The 21,052-nt window shown below is 44.2% G+C and overlaps 1 protein-coding gene across 4 annotated transcripts in view; it reads right to left on the bottom strand.

The window, feature by feature from the left end:
- Nucleotides 1-21,052, bottom strand: part of CAMSAP2 (calmodulin regulated spectrin associated protein family member 2) — a 541,958-nt gene that overhangs the window by 208,820 nt on the left and 312,086 nt on the right. For all 4 annotated transcript variants that reach the window (XM_086957854.1, XM_086957865.1, XM_086957838.1 and 1 more), the window contains exon 3: nt 13,440-13,601. In XM_086957854.1, coding sequence (XP_086813980.1) covers nt 13,440-13,601 — 162 coding nt within the window. The remainder of the gene's footprint in view (nt 1-13,439; nt 13,602-21,052) is intronic.

Genomic DNA, 21,052 nt, shown 5'->3' with positions numbered 1-21,052 from the left:
GAGGAAGGAAATGAATAGCTGTGCGGGTAGGGATGTGCTATTATGAGAACAGTGGGGACGTGAGGAGACAAGCAGCACAGAGGTAGATAGGAAGAAAATACAGGCACTGCCAATCGGTGCTAGATTAAAAAGAAAAAAATAGTTCCCTGTATACAAACAGTGGAAGAACACCACTCATCCACTCAGAACACAGTAAAAACAAGCACTGGCCTTGCCAATAGGTCTCGCAGTAGGAAAGTTGGAGCTATTGGTTTTGTAAATGACATTTTATATTTATGTTTTGTGATTTACAATGCCAATACTTTTAACTTTAGCATATGTGACACTTTTATTATTTGTAATGTCACATGTTTTGTATTACCTTTACTTAGATGTATTGATGTAAACCTGAAGATTCACATGTGGGGAGTTACTAATGAAGGTATACTATGGTTTCTGGAGCACTACTAGAGACGCATATGCCAGTCAGAACATGCTTTAGGCTCAAAGACCTTAATGAAATATTTAAATTTTAAAATACAGAAATAATCAGGGTTCAGTGGTCACCTAAGACCTCTGTGCCCCGGTGCAAATGAACCTGCTGCACCACTGGGAGCTACGCCCCTGTACGTGGCTGCCCATTATTGACATCCATGGGGCACGTACCGCGGCATATGCAACTAAATCAACGGAAATAAGGCACAAGGTTACCCTTAAAAACAAACTCACCACTTACAATTCCACTCGTCAGCCTTTACTAGCAACCCTTTGACAACGCTTAGTAAAAGAAAAAATGTATGGAACTGTGAGAAAGTACCTGAGCGGAGCGAGTTTCCACCTCGTTATTCGAGACCACGAGTCCCAGATTCCTCTCTTCTATCTTCACAGGAACACAGTAGAAACAACCGGGAAGTTCCGCCTCCACGACCTGGAAGTGGAGCCGAGAGACCAATAAGAGAAGAGCAGAACAAACGTGAAGAGGAGGAAGAACGCGGAAGAGAGACCACGAGGGAGTACGAAGGCGCGGGACCCGACTGGAGGAGAGAAGACGCGGGACCCGACCTGAGGAAAGGAGAAGACGCGGGACCCGACCTGAGGAGAGAAGACGCGGGACCCGACCTGAGGAGAGAAGACGCTGGACCCGACTGGAGGAGAGAAGACGTGGGACCCGACCTGTGGAAAGGAGAAAACGTGGGACCCGATACCAAGAGGAACTGGCCATCCGACAATTCCGAAGAGGAAGAAGAAGCCTGGTCCGAAGATTGGTGGTGTCCGGAGGTGGCTGGGGAGCAGCCGTGACTCAGGAGAGTTACGGCGGAGCCAGCCTCCGGGGTGAACATCACGGTCAAGGACATCCAGACGGAAGAAACACCCCCCTTTCATCAGAACATTCCAGTTCACAGGACACCTCGGACGAAGACGAAAAGCAACCGATAACCATTACTCAACAACCTATCTCTTCTACTTTTGTTAATAAACCTCCTTTTCAACCTATTCTTAAGCCTCCACGCCTGTTTATCAAGCCTGCCCTCCCACAAGTGGTGTCAGAAGTGGGATCCAAAGGCGAAATGGAGGCTGCCCTAGCGAAGATGGCTGAAAATCAGGAACATCTGGGGAAAGTCATGGAACGCTTTTTGACCGTTGTTGAGGAAGACCGAGGAAAATTGCAAAAAGTACTCGCTGACCAAGAACAAACACAAGGGGCTGTTGTGGACAAACTCACCACAGCCCTTGGCCAACAAAGGGGTCCTACCACCTTGCCCTCTGTAGTGCTACAACGTTATGTAGCTGGTGAAGATCCGGATTTTTTCTTCAGTAATTTTGAACGCATGGCAAATGCAGCCTCGTGGCCCCCGGACAAATGGGGTCAGTATTTGGGACCATTGTTATCAGGAGATCTGCAGGCCGCTTATCAAGCTGCCACCTTACAGGGGACGGTTCTCTATGCGGATATTAAGAAATGCATATTAGAGAGACTGGGAATAGATGACGAAACCTATAGGCTTAAGTTACGACAAATGAAAGAAGGCCCTCAAGAGACACCACGTGCTCTGTACTTCAGGGTCAAAGACATGGCGGATCGATGGCAAAAACCTACCACCACGGATAAGGATGGTATTATGGCAAAGATATATCTCGAGCAATACCTAACCTCCTTGCATCCACCCATACAACGTTGGGTTCGACAACAGGCGAACCTCACTCTGGAAACTGCGGTAGAAATAGCCAGTGCTTATAGCAGGGCCCAAGATTTTCAAAAGGGTAAAGAAGAAAATGTAGGGAAAAACGGGGGTCATTCAGGACACAAGCCGATCAGACCTCTTATGGTCAAGAAACCCGAACCCCTGGCTTTTATTCCAAGTACGCCAATGCCCAGTTTCCCGACCAACAGACCTCCTGTACCTGGACCCCAGTGTTTCCAATGTGGAGGAATGGGACACATAGCACGGTTTTGTCCTCAGCGAGAAGAACCCATGGAAATAGGAATGGCTCGTAATTACTATTGTACACCTCCCAACAAGAAACTTCCTCCTTACAAATGTCCTGTATCTGTGAATGGACAAATGGTCACAGCCTTAGCTGACACCGGATGTCTTCATAGTGTAGTTCGGCCTCAAGACTTAGGTGACAATATAGGACCTATTGACAGTATGGTGGCCATTAAATGCGTACATGGCGACACCAAACCATACCCTACCGCCAAGGTTCTAATTCAACATCCACAGGACCAGGGCACTTCCTTAACTGTAGGCTTAATACCACGACTACCAGAACAAGCCATTCTTGGTAATGATTATGCCAAACTACCCCAGTTGTTGCAGGGAACCGGATCAGAGGAAATGAGGGACTGGCTAGCTACAGCTCCTTTCTCTAAAGATGTAGAAAAAGAATGGCCGCCTTCCAAACCTCGGAAAAGCCGAAGCCAAAGAAGGGCTGAAAAAGGAATAAAACCCTTAGCCATGCCGGTCATTCCTATAGAAAATCCCTGGGAAACAGATCGTAATTTTCATGCCGCTCAGCAAGAGGACCCTGTCTTACAAGAGGCATGGAAAAATGCACTCGAGGAAGAGGACCCACAACATGTAGGTCCCTATTTTTTCATTAAGAACGGATTGTTGTATAGGAAAGGAAATCGAGATCAAAAAGCTCAGTTATTAGTACCAGAACCTTTCATAGAAAAAGTATGTATCTTGCACATAGCCACCTGTTAGGGGGACACTTTGGGGCAGAGAAAACTGAAAAAAACATTGTAGAAAATTTTTACTGGCCAGGGATATACCAACAAGTAAAGAAGTACTGTAGAGAATGTCCTATTTGTCAGCGACACAGCCGGTATCACCCACCGCGAGCCCCACTGTTACCTCTTCCCATCATCAATGATCCCTTTAGTCGAGTAGGCATGGATATAATTGGTCCTCTGTTACCCTCTCGAAGTGGATATAGATATGTCTTGGTTATGGTAGATTACGCAACCCGATACCCCGAGGCCATACCACTTCGTCGACCCGACACTACTAATATAGCCAAAGCTATGATCGGAGTCTTTTCCAGAGTAGGGTTTCCCAAAGAGATCCTAACCGACCAGGGAACTCCTTTTGTCTCCAAACTGATGAAAACATATGCAAACAATTAGGGATTAAACAAATCAGAACAGCTGCCTACCATCCATAAACGGATGGTTTGGTGGAAAGATATAATGCCACCATCAAAGCCACTCTTAAAAAGTTGTTGGACTTAGAAACTCGACGGTGGGAAGATATTCTTCCCTTGGCCCTATTTGCCATCAGATGCAAAGAACAAAAGAGTACTGATTATTCTCCCTTTGAATTGCTCTATGGACATAAACCCCGCACCCTCTTGGACATGGCCCGTGAACAGTGGGAGACTGAACGGGATCATACCAAACCCCTACCAGAATATGTATCAAATTTAAAAACACATTTAGGTCAAATCCGAGAAATAGTCAGAAATAACCTAGAAGATGCACAAAAAGCACAAAAAGTACAATATGATAAAGGGGCCAAATTGAGAACCTTCCAGGTCGGTGATTTGGTATTGCTTATGATGGCATAGTCCGATCAGAAACTGTTAGGTCAGTGGCAGGGACCCTACACCGTGCTCCAACAAGTCACCCCAGTAACGTATCGCATAGAAGTAGACAGCAACAAGAGAATTTCGCAAATATATCATGTGAATCTCTTAAAGAAATGGGAGGGACCAGCTCCAGTGGCTGTTCAACACATAGAAGTTCCGGAACCCCTCTTTCAGCAGTGCATTGATTCAGAATTGCCCAAACCTTTACACGACAAATTGCTCGAGGTGTTACGACCTCTTGGGTCGGTTTTCTCGACTACCCCAGGAATGACCAGCCTCATCGAGCATGCCATAAAAACACCATCTGGTAAACGAGTCAGGGTAAGACCCTATCGTATACCAGAAGCAAGAAGGCAAACAATAAGAGAAGAAGTACAAAAGATGTTGCAGATGGGAATCATAGAACCCTCTAAGAGCGAATGGAATTCTCCCATGGTACTCGTACCTAAACCGGACGGGTCGGTTAGATTTTGTATTGACTTTAGAGAGGTGAATAAGATCTCAGAATTTGACACCTACCCACTCCCTCGAGTGGATGAAATGGTAGAAAGAATAGGGAAAGCCAAATACATCAGTACCCTAGACCTGTGCAAAGGCTACTGGCAGATACCTCTAAGAGAGGAGGACAAAGAAAAAACAGCCTTTTCCACACCCAACGGATTGTACCAATTTAGGATGTTGCCTTTTGGTCTACATGGGGCTCCTGCAACATTCCAAAGAGCCATGAATACAATCCTAAGGCCCTATGATGAGTTTGCTGGAGCCTACATAGATGACATTGTCATATACAGTGACACCTGGGAACAACACTTAACCCATCTTACCAAAATCGTGCAAACCTTAGGTATGCATGGTTTAAAAATCAACCCCGCCAAGAGTCATTTGGCAGCACAAACAGTCAAGTATCTAGGGTATTTACTGGGTGAAGGTGTTATAAGACCGCAGCCGTCGAAACTGTCGGCTATTTCCAACATACCATTTCCTAAATCAAAAAAAGATTTGAGAGCATTTTTGGGACTCTTAGGTTATTATAGAAGATTCATCCCTCAGTTCTCCCAGATGGCAGCTCCCCTGACTGATCTTCTACAGAAGAACTGTAAAACGGAACAGTTGTTACAATAACCTTCTAGTAAAGTACGACATTCTTTCGAGGCTCTGAAGAATTCTTTAACATCAGAAACTGTCCTAATTAGCCCAGACTATTCTCGTCCTTTTATCCTACAAACGGACGCATCTGATCAGGGGTTAGGGGCAGTTCTTTCTCAAGAAACGGCTCTGGGGGAGAAAGCTATCCTGTACATCAGCCGTAAACTTTTCCCACGAGAAAAAAAATTACGCCACTATCGAGAAAGAAGCCCTCGCCATCAAATGGGCCATAGAGACCTTGCGATACTACTTAGAAGGAAGAGAATTCACTCTCTTCACGGACCATGCACCATTAGTAAAGGCCACAACGAGAGAGTATTGAGATGGTTTTTATCCTTGCAGCCATATAGATTTCACACTCGCCATAGAAAAGGTCGTGAACAAGGGAATGCAGACTATCTATCGCGATATCCACAAGAAGCACAAACCCCTAGAAGAAAGACAGCAAGGGAAAGGGGATGTGAGAAAGTACCTGAGCGGAGCGAGTTTCCACCTCGTTATTCGAGACCACGAGTCCCAGATTCCTCTCTTCTATCTTCACAGGAACACAGTAGAAACAACCCGGAAGTTCTGCCTCCACGACCTGGAAGTGGAGCCGAGAGACCAATAAGAGAAGAGCAGAACAAAAGTGAAGAGGAGGAAGAACGCGGAAGAGAGACCACGAGGGAGTACGAAGACGCGGGACCCGACTGGAGGAGAGAAGACGCGGGACCCGACCTGAGGAAAGGAGAAGACGCGGGACCCGACCTGAGGAGAGAAGACGCGGGACCCGACCTGAGGAGAGAAGACGCGGGACCCGACTGGAGGAGAGAAGACGCGGGACCCGACCTGTGGAAAGGAGAAAACGCGGGACCCGATACCAAGAGGAACTGGCCATCCGACAATTCCGAAGAGGAAGAAGAAGCCTGGTCCGAAGATTGGTGGTGTCCGGAGGTGGCTGGGGAGCGGCCGTGACTCAGGAGAGTTACGGCGGAGCCAGCCTCCGGGGTGAACATCACGGTCAAGGACATCCAGACGGAAGAAACACCCCCCTTTTATCAGAACATTCCAGTTCACGGGACACCTCGGACGAAGACGAAAAGCAACCGATAACCATTACTCAACAACCTATCTCTTCTACTTTTGTTAATAAACCTCCTTTTCAACCTATTCTTAAGCCTCCACGCCTGTTTATCAAGCCTGCCCTCCCACAGGAACGTAGAGCTGAACTTTGGTTGTTCCTGTTATTTCAGTGGGTGATTTGTACCACCCTCACGGAAAGCGCCATTTCTCATCCTGGGTGATGGTTGGCGCTTTGGAGAAGGAACAGAAGGAAAGGGCAGAGAATGACCTCAGCATGTGAAGGGCAGAAGTGCGTTCTCATCTCCCCAAAAAACATAAGGAAAGCTGTAAAAAAAAGTGGTGAACAACAGGTCACCACGGAGAATCATAAAACTGCAAGCAAACAAACACCACAAATGTCCAGCCATGAAGAATCGCCCGCGCAGCCTTAAGTACAAGATTCTGTCAGCAGCGCAAATAATTGCAAGACGGAAATCTGTTCTTCTGGTCTGAAAAAATAGACATTTGAGGAGGATTGTGCCTGGGGGAAGGATTGGTTATTTTAAGCTACGGCTGTGGACGCCCTCAACAGCCTGGAGTCACAAGTGCAGCCCTTGCAGGGCTAACTCAGGCTTTTATCCTCCAAGAGCCGTACAATCTGTAAAACTGATTGTGTAAAGAGCCTCGTATGAAATTCCCCTGAGAGATCCCCAGCGCATACCAAAAGGTGCATACAGTTACTAAAAGTCATAAATGCTAAATATGGAAAGGGCAGCCAGGCATGAGAGATTTTTAAAAAATGCGCGGGGTCCGTGCTTATTAAAGAAAACAGGGCACGCACCCCCATCTGTGGGCTGAGATGGCACAGTGTGCGGCGTCAGAAAGCATCAATTAAAACAAACAAGCATTTACAATGCAATGGTTTTGCCTTTGTTAAAGTTAGAGCTATTGGCATTGCTCTTGACATTATTTTTATTTATGTTTTTTTTAACATAAATAAATGGCATTGTCATTTACAATGCCAATAGCTTAATCTCTCGCAAATGCCACACACAAACACCCACAGAGAGCCCCCCCACACACACACACAGCGCCCCCCCACACAACCACACAGCGCCCTCCACACATACACCCACACAGAGCCCCCCCCACACAGAGCAGAAGTATGCTACATTTAATGCGAGTCACAGGGCTTTAGATCTCATCCACAGAGGATACCAGACCCTTCTGGTGTGCATTAGTTATCATTCTGCGCAGTCTGTATTCGATCCATCAATCTCGGCGTCACTGGAGAGCGCGAGATACCCGGAAAAATAAACTGCGCGCGCATGACGCAGCCCCCACCTCCCAATCCTGACAGGAGCCGTTCAACACCCCCTTCGTACGCTGCGCTAGCCTCCGCAAGAGGCTGATGTGGCGTAAAACAATGCAGCATTGCAGCTCTGGTGACCCATAATAACCTCCTGGCTTGCAGGCTAGCGAGGCAGCTCAGCGGGTCAATGCGCCCACTTAAAAGAGGTTGGCGCAACCGGCATGCGAAAAATTCCAGGCCCAAGGGCCGACTCACTCATTATTTTTAATGTAGATGAAATAAGTAAACGCCTGATCAGTTTTACTGCTCGAGAGTTTGATTTTGGACTTGCTTTACAAAACCGGGGAAAGTGCGTCTATATTTATGATCGTGTACTAACCCTAGTGTTTGTGCACCAGTCTCTCGGTCCAGGTGTGATTGCCCAGGGCTCTATGCTTCACAGTAGATTTTCTTAATACCCAATATCCAACATAATGAGTACCAAACAATAGGTACCTGCCCTCTGCTCCCCCATACTGCTCCCTGGCGATAGGACTGATTTCAGCAGCGCAGCACGCGCCAGGAGGTGCTCTATTATTTTTGTTACCTGACCTGGAAAACAGCCTCCAGGTAAAAATCTCATTCCATATACATAACTAGATGAAATTACAATACAAAAAAGTTTTACAAAATATTTACAGTGCATAATTCCAATTAAGTATGCGAACTACTTATTAACCCCAGCTACAAATGCTGCAAGTAAAATACTGCTACTTAAATTTCCAAGAGGACTGAACTTGGCACTAGAGCCAAGGATGACTATTGTCATCTCAGGATGCTCATCCTGTACAAAAGGAGGTCCCTCTTTCTGCTCTGTATACACTCTTTTGCACCGGAGCCAAGGGCACTGTGAACTTAAACAGATCCGAAGAAAGAGAAAGCAGACGACCACCACCAGTTCCATCTACATGTCCGATTTCTCCATCAGTTGTATGATTTAGCCCTGCATGATCTCTGGCTCTATCGTGGTTACAGCACAATCTAGTGCATCTAAATCACTGAGCTCTAGAAACTCATCTTGCTTAAAGTCCACCAAACAGCACCTGCCTGGAGCAAACAGATGTGCCAGCTTGCAACTTACACAAACACAAAGGGTGTGCAAAATTGGTACAGCATGGTGTGTTATAACACATCTCTTCCGCAGATACAATGAAAAGTTTACAAGACTCCTAGCACAACCCCACAATTGTACACTGGCCTCACAGAGACAGAAATTGTTATTAGATGTCCTTTTTGAAGTTTTATCAGGTGATACAGGCTTCCTAACATCACTCCAAACATTGTACACTGGCCTCGCCGAAACTAAAATGATGTTATTAGATGTCCTTTTTAAAGTTTAATCAGGTAAAAGGCCACTTATGATCACACTGTCCTCAGAAGCTGTGTTATAACATATCCCTTCCGCAGATAAAATGAAAAGTTTGCAGGGCTCCTAGCATCACCCCAACCATTGTACAATAACCTCACAGAGCCTACGATGGTGATAGTATACATCCTTTTTAAAGTTTAGTTAGATGATAGGCCATGTATGATCACACTGTCCTCACAAGCACCGTGTGATCTGTTATTACTTATCCCGTCTGCAGATACAATAAATGTTTACAGGACTCCTAGCATCACCCCAACCATTGTAGACTGGCCTCGCAGAGTCTAAAATGATGATACTAGATGTCCTTTTTAAAGTTTAATTAGATGATGGGCTATCTATGATCACACTGTCCTCACAAGCAGTGTGATCTGCTATTAAATATACCGTCTATAGATACAACAAATGTTTACAGGTCTCCTAACATCACCCCAACCATTGTACACTAGCCTCCCAGAGCCTAAAATGATGTTATTAGATGTTCTTTTTAAAGTTTAATCAGGTGATATGTCTTCTTTGATCACACTGTCCTCACCAGCACAGTGTTATGCGTTATTACTTATCCCATCGGCGAATACAATAAAAGTTTACAGGACTCCTAGCATCACCCAACCATTGCACACTGGCCTCAGAGCCTACGCTAGCCTCAGAGCCTACGATGATGTCATCATGTGCACTCTACGATCCACTCAGGTTACAGACCTCCTATGATCACCCAGTCTCAGTGCCCTGGGTGATGTGTTGTTGTCCCTGGTGCAGCAGGGAGGCAAAGTGGGTGCGGCTTTTCTACCTCTCTTCCCTCGCTGGGTTTTATGGAGCGTGCATTCATTCACACATTTTGTTCTGTGCATTTTCTGGCGGGCCTCGCCTTATGTAAGGTCAGTGGGTGAATATCGCACAAGCAGCCCTCTGGCACTTTGTTTGCAGGTCAGCCAGCTTGCCTAGCCTGGCTATGGGCAGCGTTTGAGTGACAAGAAGCAGGGCGCTGTTTCCACAGCGCGTGCAGGGTCCCGGGATTGCAAATACCTGAGGTGGAACAGTCAAACGCAAGGGAGCAACGCGACACCCTGCGTTTATTAGCTGCCTGTCACTTTAGTTTTGGAAACGTTTATGGCTGCAATTCATAATCCCGGAATACTTCACCACAAGCAACTCTCGGGTTCTGAGATCACACGGTGCGAAGGTCACAACTGTGGCAGCCCGAGGACTCAATTCACGGCGGCCACGCGTGTTAACGGTCGGCGCATGTGCTCTCTGTACAGGCTGCAGGGAAGGGGAGAGGGCCGGCGCTGTCCGCACACTGAACCAGCAGGAAGAGCTCGAGCACCGGAAGAACTGCCCCCGGATCGAAAGAGTGCGGGACCCAAAAGGAATGCATCAGGGGGCGCAGTCTTCATAGTCGGGCACCAATAAAAATAGATCAAAGCAACCATCCGGCAAGAAATATTCAACGGTAGGACTGGACTCCGATAACATATTTATTGTATCGCCGCTTAATAATAATCTCAACAGGCCACCCAAGCCGCTCCTGGCAAAACGGCTGCAGCTTGTAGTACATCGGAGACGACAGCGTCCTGCCTCGTGGAGATTGCAAGGCGGCAGCGACCTCGCTTAAGCGGCGGTCCGTAGCGACGAGTGAAGGTAGGAGCCCATCGGAGACGACAGCGTCCTGCCTCGTGGAGATTGCAAGGCGGCAGCGACCTCGCTTAAGCGGCGGCCCGTAGCGACGAGTGAAGGTAGGAGACAGGGGGAGAGAGGTTGGGGCAGGAAGGCAGGGGAAGAGAGGAGGGGAAAAAAAAAAAACTCGACTCACCTGCACCATGCGACGGCGGCACTTCTCCGGTTTCCCTCTTCGGCATGGGAGACCGGCAACGTCGACAATCTCTCTGGCACTTCTCCGGTCTCCCTCTTCGGCATGGGAGACCGGCAACGTCCTCCGCATCTCCCGGGGTTCCCTCCAGGCCACGGGAGCCCCGCGGGCGCCGCCATACTGCTTGCCGTCTTCCTCTCCTTCTTCCCCCGGGCTGCGGGGGGCGGGCACTTCCGGCCGGCCGCGCTAGGATTGGCCGGCCGGCCAGTCACGGGGCAGGAGAGACGCAGAAGTGCCGGCAATGCTGGACCAGACTCGGGGGCGTTCCCGGCGTCGCGTGACGTCGGCAAAAGCCAAAGAATGTCGGGAACGCCCCCGTGTCTGGTCCGGCATTGACGGACAGGCCCCTCATCCAATGGCAAGGCTCCATTTACGGAGCCAGCCAATGAATGACGAGGGCCGAGCCAAAGCACACTACAATTCTCATCAGGTTTTCGCCTGCGCCGAAAAAGATGCGCAGAGCGCATCTTTTTGGCGAGGCAAAACCTAAAAATGAGCATTCCATGTCACATACCCTAATGCCAGTGAAATAGATCGCGGGGTTCAAGCTCCTGCTGCGCACATCTGTGCATACCCTGTAGAACACAGCATGAGTTACCAGGGGAGGCGACTCAGCCTTTCATCCATTCGAGGTTGATAATAGGAGTACCGTTCAGCTGAATAGTGCTAACTATATTCCTACATACATTACTTACAGCGCCTAGACGCAGGTCCGCATGGGTTTGTGCTGTACTGATGACGGACGTAAGCATGCTCGTTTGATTTGAAAATGTGATGTTACCAGCATGGGAGAAAGAGTTTGTCATTAAAAAAAAGTCTAAGGGCTCCTGCTCGGGCGGCTGTTCATGCGCGCACACAGTGCTGAAGGGAAAAAAAACAGCAGTGCACACGCTCCCAGCACCATCTGCCTTCAATTACCGGCACCTCGGACAGCAAATGTGTGCGTAACAGACACTATAAAGAACAGCACATGACAGGACAGTTAGCAAGTTCGCTTACAAAAACTGAGAGGGAAAAGGGCACGTACTAAAAAGCAGAGACGTATAGACAGACGGACGGAGGTGCGGAAATGTTAACAATGGGATAAGACGGGTAGGAGATGAAAGGCAAGAACATAAAATGTGAACAAATGCGTGCGCCGGGAAACTGAGCCATGAATAATTTGGGGAGGAGAAGCCGAGAAGCCGCAGAGCGCACGCTGGGCGAAGCCCTTTGATGTGCTGTGCGGCCGTTAAAAAAAATGCAATTAGGAGGGAGGGAGGCTGATGCGCGTGCTTGTTTGGTCACGTGATTCACGTGAACTCAAAGAAAACCGCAGCAAGAAGCCCTTGGTTTGACGAGGATTGTGAGCACTTGAATTCTCGCTCCGCTCAATGCGCTTGCGCGCATTGATAGGTCGCGAGACCTAAAAAGTGATGGTCCAGAGGCAGTGCCAATCAAAAAATTGCGAGGAAAGACATCAAATAAAAAGCATGGACATGGCAGAGACAAGAAGCCCATCAAATCAAGAGATAGGGGCTGATCTAGCGCCTACTATATGTTTATATATTAAGGGCCAGATGTAGGTAAATTTTATTTTCCGACCTCTTAAATACCGAGTCATACCGACTCGGTATTTCAGAGGTCGGAAAATAAAAGTACCGAGATGTAGGTAAATGCAGATGTGCAATTACCGATTCGGAAACAGTCGGTATTTTCCGATGCGGGAAATACCGACCAGTTAATGCCCATTCATTCCTATGGGCTTTGAAGCCCATAGGATTGATTGGGCATTTACCGGTCGGTATTTACCACATCGGAAAATACCGACTGTCACAAGGGTGCAGGGGGTGTCACTTTGACACCCTCTGGCACCCCCAAAAGAGGCTCGGGTGCCATGTGGCAGGCATACCTGCCCTAAGGGCAGGTCTGCCTGTCATATGGCATAGGTGTGCATGCACACATGTGCATGCACACCAGAAACGGTATTTTACCATCAAGTAGTATTTGATGGTAAAATACCGATTTTGTACTGCTTGTGGGACTCAGAAGAGTCCCACCTACATACCAATTTACCGGAATCCGTAATGATACCGACTCGGTATTTTACATACTCGGTAAATTTACTTATCGGTAAATTTACCGAGTCTGTAAAATACAGGGACCTACATGTCAAATTGCTCTTACCGGATCGGTAACGGCCGAATTCGGCCGTTACCACCCGGTAAACGCCTACCTACATCTGGCCCTTAATGTACAAGGAGCAACAAGTCTTCAACTGACCACTTAAACTGTCTGTAGGTAAGACTTAAAATAACAAAAGGCTGAAGTCTCCATTGGACTACCATCTCACCTTAACACAAGTTAAGTAGAGTGTTATCTCTTAAAGGCACAGTAGGCATAACAGGTGGTGCTCATTCAAATATGAATATGAAGGATACCTTATGTCAAAAACAGTATAAAAATGTGACAATCACAAACATTTTCTATATTACTTTACACCATCACAATACAGTGTGTTCCGTCGAATTTGGCTTTTTTCACTGGTCTTCCACTAAAATTTTAAAACAACACTCGCGCAATAACTTTGATCAAAGATGTTGTCACCTCACCTTATTTATCCAGTACATTACAGCATCCTCAATGTCATAGGGCAGGTCTTCATTTTGGAAGAAGGGTGAATACTGCTGGGCTGATGCTAGCAACTTCTCAATACTGATCATCTCCACTGTATAGGCCATCATTAGCGTGTCGATCATGGCCAGGTGAGCACTCTGCAGAAGAGAGAGGAAAACACATGAAGGATCCACCACAAATATTGCTCACATGCTAAAGGAAATTCCTCAAGCATTCCACATTTGACTAATTTAAACACATTTTTATTATTTTGTTTTAAAAAAAAGCATTAAGCAGCGCATGTTGACGCTGAAATACAATAACCGATTCCCACACAACCGTAGTAAAATACATATCAACGTGTTATACTAGAATATCATGTTTTAAATATTGTGCTAAAAATTAACATGGTCAAAAAAGGATTACCACAATATTGATGTATATGTATGGTACCAGAATATCGTGATCTAAATACTGTCTGACATAAATACAGTGTCCTAAACATTGCATATAAAACTATTGCCCCATTGACATTAATAAGAGAAAATATACAACCATTAGAGTGATATTTTTGTCAAATATATTTATGGCAGATGATATTTTTGCTATTGATATTTTGACATACAAACAGTATAGAATTATTAATCTTATCTCCACATCAATACTTTATTGTGTGTGTGTGTGTGTGTGTGTGTGTGTGTGTGTGTGTGTGTATATATATATATATATATATATATATATATATATATATATATATATATATATATATATATATATATATATATATATATATATATATATATATATATCTCAGAGGCTGCTTAAAAGGATCAGGTGCAACAAGGGGTTTCCAGCAAGCATCGAAGAAGCAGACATATATAATAAAGTATTGATGTGGAGATAAGATTAGTAATTCTACACTGTTTGTATAGAATATATATATATATTATAAAGTATTGATGTGGAGATAAGATTAGTAATTCTATACTGATGTATGTCACTTTATGTGTATATATATATATATATATATATATATATATATATATATATATATATATGTCTTCAAGCTACATAGATGTGGAGATAAGAATAGTACGTTCACTTACATATATAAATATTTACCATCATAATTTTGAATGATAGCCGATATGTTAGCTATGATATTCTTTTTTGCATTACATTTCTACATGATAGACAACCTATCTTAATAGTCCATAAGAAAAAAAGAAGATGCAGTATATCCCATACAACTTGAATTCACATTACCTCAAGTTTGGGGAAAAGCGGTGAGATAAATAAAGGAAAAGAATAGAGAGAATGTCACGAAACCTGTGCTGTTTTGTCATACTCCTATATCTTAACAAGGTATGCTCAGGCACCATACCGGGCTTCAACACTGCTCTGTGTGTCCGAACATTTTGAAAGATTACTTGATGCAATACAGGTATGTTCTCTTAGTTAGATTAATACAGATTGCGTAGCCCTATTGGAGTTTGTACTTTATTTTATTTCCAGGTTCTCAAAACTTCTCTTCCCAACTTCTCTTCAGGTCTACATGGAACTTGATTTGATTGAAGATACTCCAAGTTTCCATTTTTGGCTAACGCACAAAAACAGTCTTGCTATGTGAAATGGTGTAAGCTGATATAACCAGTCTAGCTGCTCTACACCATTGGGATTTTATGCTTCCGTTCTTGGACAAGCAATAGCATAAAACTGTTCTGCTGCTTTCTCAAACCTATTGATGCAGTGTTAAGTAAAATAACTTCAATAACTATAAAATAGTACCTAGCACGCCAGCAAACACAAGAGCACATGGCTCACCTCACAATATCACCCACCGTCTACTCAAGTTCCCAAAAAAATTCACAAGAAATCTTCCTATAAATTCAGAGATTGAGTTACTCGTCCAGTCTCCTTTGCAAAAAAATGCAACTTTTTTTCTTTAAACAGAATGAAATTTGTTGAAGAGTATATGCACCCTCAAGCCAAACCCTGCAGAACACCACAAAAGCTTCAGGGCTGAGCCTATGCACACAAGCTGCTGCTGATTATTATTCTGTGATGTTCCTACGTAAAAGTAATGGTGTCATTTAATACATTTCAATGGGTTTACAGGGCTTCCTTTAACCCCTTCGCTGCTGGCCCGTTTCCGCCGCTGTTGAGTCGGAAAAAATTGATTTCATAAGAAGCTTAGTATGCCTGTGTGAAAAATTGTACAAAAGCTGCCGCATTAATGCTTGCTTTGTGGCACGCTTTTCATCCCAATCCACCAGCGATTATAAAACTAATCTTCATCCTATTTGAGAATCATAAGTGTGTATTTAAATAAAAAAGAAAGCCTTCCTTCGCCCGCGCTAATTTTCAGATTGGTCTCATTACGTTGAAATACAAGAGGTGTATGGGTTTTTTCTCAGTGTGATTGGATAATTGTGGATTATGAATGGAGGACTTCAAATTCCGGACTGAGAAGACAACCGAGAGAGGATAAACTCTTCACATTTAATATGTGCAGCTCTATTTCTCTGTATTATGTCATCTGATATCATCTGTTTACTGACCAGGCATGCTTAAAGGGCATGTACACTTTAAAAAAATATATTAATAACCTTTTTCCTTATTGTTACTTCTGTTGGACTTCTCAATCAACATGTAATTCTCTGTAAATTCTTTTGAAGGCTCCAAGGTTTTCATTTATACCGTTTTTTTTAACTTAAATGCAGACTGGAAGCCATCTGTTTCTCCTTCTGTATTAATTTCTGAAAACTAGAAAAAGTACGACAGATAGAAGACTTAGGGCTAGATGTAGGTAGGAAATATTTACCGATTTAAAATTACCGAATTTTACCGATTCGGTAATTTAAAATCGGTAAATCAATAGGTCCGACATGTAGGTATTCCAGATGTGCTGGAATACCGAATCAGATGAATTCGGTATTTACCGATTCGGTAAATACAGAATCGGTAATGCCCATTCATTCCTATGGGCTTTGAAGCCCATAGGAATGAATGGGCATTACCGATTCGGTATTTACCGAATCGGTAAATACCGAATTTCACAAGGGTGCAGGGGGTGTCACTTTGACACCCTGTGGCACCCCCAAAACAGGCACGGGTGCCATGTGGCAGGCATGTCTGCCTGTCACATGGCATAGGTGTGCATGCACACATGTGCATGCACACCGGAATCGGTATTTTACCATCAAATTGGATTTGATGGTAAAATACCGATTTGTTAAGGCTCCTGGGACTCTGAAGAGTCCCACCTACATATGGGTGGCTCCGAATCGGTAAAATTACCGATTCGGTAATTTTACCGATTCGGTAAAATAATGCCCCCTACATGACAAATCTTGTATACCGAAAATCGGTATTTTCGGCCGTTACCGACCGACCTAAGGACATTTATTTAGTTCCCACTCTGCCACTAAGCCTTCCAGGCCACTGGTTGTGCAGCCTGAAAGCATGGGGAATGTAAAGCATCAGGAGACATTTTTGTATGTACCCAGGCAGCCATTGCAGGTGGGCGGAGCTCGCGGAGTTTCACTCAGCAGAATTCTGCCTAATTAAATAACAACTGCGCGAGATTACGCTGAGTTCTGCCAATCAGCGGAAAATATGCGCATAGCGCTGGTCGCACTGCAATTTAGCGCGTGCAGCGTTGACAAACAAGCGAACGGCAACAAGGGATGCGCAAGAGAGAACGGCCATTCAAGTTGATTTTGCTGCCACTCGTGTAGAAAATCTACTTGAGCAGCAGTAAATCTACTCATGAAGCAGCCCTCTGACCGCGATCGGCTGTGCTAGAAAATCGCGCTAAGGGACGCCATACTCGCATTTCTGGAGCCTCGCAGACGAAACAATGCTGTTAGTGGCGACTGTTTGAACTCTGTACTACAAAAGTAACGCAGAGTCGCCAAATTCTGCCACTTCCGCTCGCGGAATCAGTCTACAAATCTCATCTCCCTTGCATTTCATATTCTCTGAAAACACTCAACGTTCCTGTGTGTCCCCTGAGCAAGAGAACTGCTCCGTTTCAGTAAAGAAGGGCTATTTGAGGGCTGATGGTTTAAAAAAAGGTAGTATTTTGCGAATGGCCCGGAAGGCCTTTTATTCCATTGGCCATTTCTCTTGCTGGTTGGAGCCAATGGAGGTCAGATTTCAAAGGCACCTGGTCGTTGCTGGCACCTCTGTCACTCTCTACAGCTCCCTGAGATGCGAGAGGCAGTGTAGGGGGCTGTAGGAAAGAGGGGAGAGAGAGAGAGACAAAGCGTATGTGAGATAGAAAGAGAGAGAGAGATGAAAGAGAGAATAGGAAGGGAACAGGATGGTGTAATAATTCAACAAGTCATGACCCGAGAGACCCACTACAGATGGTTTATATAATATAGCCAGGTCTGCTTTTGGTTCCCAGTCCGGCCCTGCCCAGGGTTTGCGACTGCGTCCGATCAGGCATTGGAGAGATATAGAGTTTTGTGCAGGTTTAACATAACCATCTTCACAACCCAATAAACACCGTCTCAACGTGTTCATGGACAGTGGGGGGAAGCTCACATTGGTTTGGAGGGCCTCCGTTCCAATTCTCTTAATTCATTAACGTTTACATGAGCGCTGACCTGCATAGTTCTTGGAAACCGTAGTTTTAAGTGATAATACATTTAATCGAAAACACATTTACAACAATTGCTCAGCATCACATCCCTTCGACGGGTGGCTCGGGTAAGTGGGACAGCTGTCCATAAGTAGATAGAAGTCTGGCAAGTGCCCTTTTAAAGAACTACAATCAAACCAGCAACAGGAGCTCTTCTTGGTTCTGGCATTATAGATGCGTAATATACCTACTTACAGGGCCTTTTGGACAGCCATCTTCATCCGTTGGTATGTTATTCACATTGTTCTTCTTCCCATTACAGCATACATCAAATGGCAGTGGGTCAGCCCACTTCAGCCTTTGACTGACATCACAATGAGTGAACGGAATTCTGACCTATCACAAGCAGTCCATCCACACACAAAGTAGTTCCCTTCCATGTCAAGGGCTACTATGGCAACGCATGCTTTTTGTCAGCAGACATATTTTTTGAGCTTAGTTAATGTTTTTTTTTTTTTAGTTTGACTAGAGCATAGCTGCAACCCCAACAAAGCGGTTTTGCAATAATATAAGATAACACATAACAAGCATAGACAAAGTAAAAAAGCTGGTAGTCAACTTCACTAGCATTATGAACGTTTATTAATCTTTGAGAATACTTCTAAGTATTGCAAGCGTTCTTCCTGAATTTAGCACACAGTTCTTGCAATGATCAATTGCCAATCATTTTCAGTTCAAACTAATTTCAAATTTGCCCATATGATACTCTTGCGATTCTGCACATAAAGTCAAGAGTATTCTGATTTTAAGTTCAGGATGAAGCAGTCGTTCAGCGCCAAAGGTGTGAGGACCCAAAATAGGTGAATGATAGGGTGTGGAATGATAGGGTGTGATTCGTTCCTACTCTTGAGGTTACTGAGGCTGCTCGCATACAGCATTAGAGATTCTCTAGGATTCTCACGTGTTGAAGTTGAAATATCATTTTTATTTTGGTTAGCTTGCTAGAGTGCTTTGGGTTCTCTTGTCAACTGCATGAATCTCTCTGCAAGACAAGCTGGGGTTTCTTCCATATGACTCCCAAGCCATCACTGCGGGTGGAATCTTTGATTATTCTAAAGATCTGAATTGGATTACTTTTGATCAGCATATATCAGCATATAGTCACAGACATTTGTTCTAGTTGTACTTTGTAGAGCATGCTCACCAGCTCGCTCTCCAGATCACTGAAAGCAGTTGGTCCAAAAGTAGACAACATGAAACACAAAGGTCTAAAGGCATGTAACATAGCTGCCTAGTCACCCCATATAAAAAGTGACACCTTCAGCTAGTTCTGGCTTTTTATTTAACAAAACTTTCCATGCTTGTTTTTTTTAGCCATGCTTCGGTCTCCAGATGCGAAGAACAATCAGGTAAAAGACCAAGACTGGCACTGACATCACACAGACAGGGGCCACTTGGCTGCTCTGGCCTACTTAATCAAAACAACCTTTAATAATTTCACATTTCACCTCAAGTTTACGTCCTGGAATTCTTTAATTAATAATCACACTCAAAAAACACTCAAGGCATTATCCACCGATAGTACAAAAAATACATTTATGTTGATTTCTCTATCATAGCTATAGAGAGGTATACACCTGTTACAACGCAACTTTTACAACTACCTACTATTACAACACAACTTTTACAACGCATACCATTACAACGCATTGCGCTGGGGGGGCGCTCTAGGATAGGGAATACGTTTAATTTACTATCCAACACCTTCCCTAGTGTCCACGGGGACTGGAGTTGGAATAGTAAATTATACTTACCACTATCCAGCACCTCTAAGCGCTATGCGTTGTAATGGTATGCGTTGTAATGGTCGCGTTGTAATAGTAGGTAGTTGTAATGGTATGCGTTATAACGTCATACATCCTATAGAGATCATCAGTTGCCTCGTGTAAGGCGTTGTTTGTTCTCCTGGATTTGCTTTATCCTGTATACTGTCTCCTCTTGCATTTTGTCAAGAAGTTGAATGATTTACCAATTTTAACACTGAAGATCAAGGAGTGGAATATTTCATACAACCAGCAAAACAAAATGGGGTGCAAATGTTTAAAAACCTGCGATAAAGACTGAAACTGGACATTATATACATTTGTCAGTGATATCCTATCAATATTTATTAGCAGCATTGCAAAAAACAGACTACAGTTACATAAAAAATGGACAAAAAAATAGTACATTTAAAATGAATACTATCCTCTATGTATTATCTGCTTTGTTTCCATAACATATTATATTTTTACGAATATTTTTACGAATTATTTTATATTATAATACATACCGAAAATTTTGAAGGATTAAGTTGGTAACTGACACAAATTGCATCACTGACAATGAAATGTGGGGGGTCTAGATGAAAATATGAACTTTAAAAAACTTAGCAAAAACGCAACCATTTAACAATTGCTAAAATTCCGATCATGCATAAATAAATCCCAACAACAAATCTGACCTCTTTTAAATTACTAAATAGTTTCAATTTCGCCACTACCTATTAATTGAAGGATTGGTTACTATGCTATTCTGATTTCAGCATATTTGAGGATAAGTACTTGATAGTGAATTCATGTGCACTTCGTTTCTGTAGGGAGATATTTATATATGAGCCATATTTTGGCAGTCAATGTTTTTGAGTCTGTATTTCCAAAATATATTTTATTCACTCTACCAGGCTCACAACCTGTGCGCAAAATCTTACAAGAGGTGTATGGAATTTATCAGAACTGATAATTATCACTTGTTCAAAGTATTTGGTAATAGCATCCACCTTTTGGTGCTTACTGCACCAAAATCTACACGTCCAAGCAAATATTGACCTTTATCTCTGGTTAAATTCCAACAGTTTGAAGATGAAAAGCTAGCAACAGGCCCTCCTTTCACCTTCAAATGAGGAACCATCGAATAGTAGCCTAGTAGAAAGCATGAAAAAGGATGGCACTGATGGAGCAAGGATTTGCACGTTAAGCG

The sequence above is a fragment of the Lissotriton vulgaris genome, chromosome 1_1 (genome assembly GCF_964263255.1).
Source record: "Lissotriton vulgaris chromosome 1_1, aLisVul1.2, whole genome shotgun sequence".
Taxonomy (NCBI): Eukaryota; Metazoa; Chordata; class Amphibia; order Caudata; family Salamandridae; genus Lissotriton; species Lissotriton vulgaris.
Note: the sequence above shows the minus strand (reverse complement) of the source record. Positions and strands in the feature narration are given on the sequence as shown.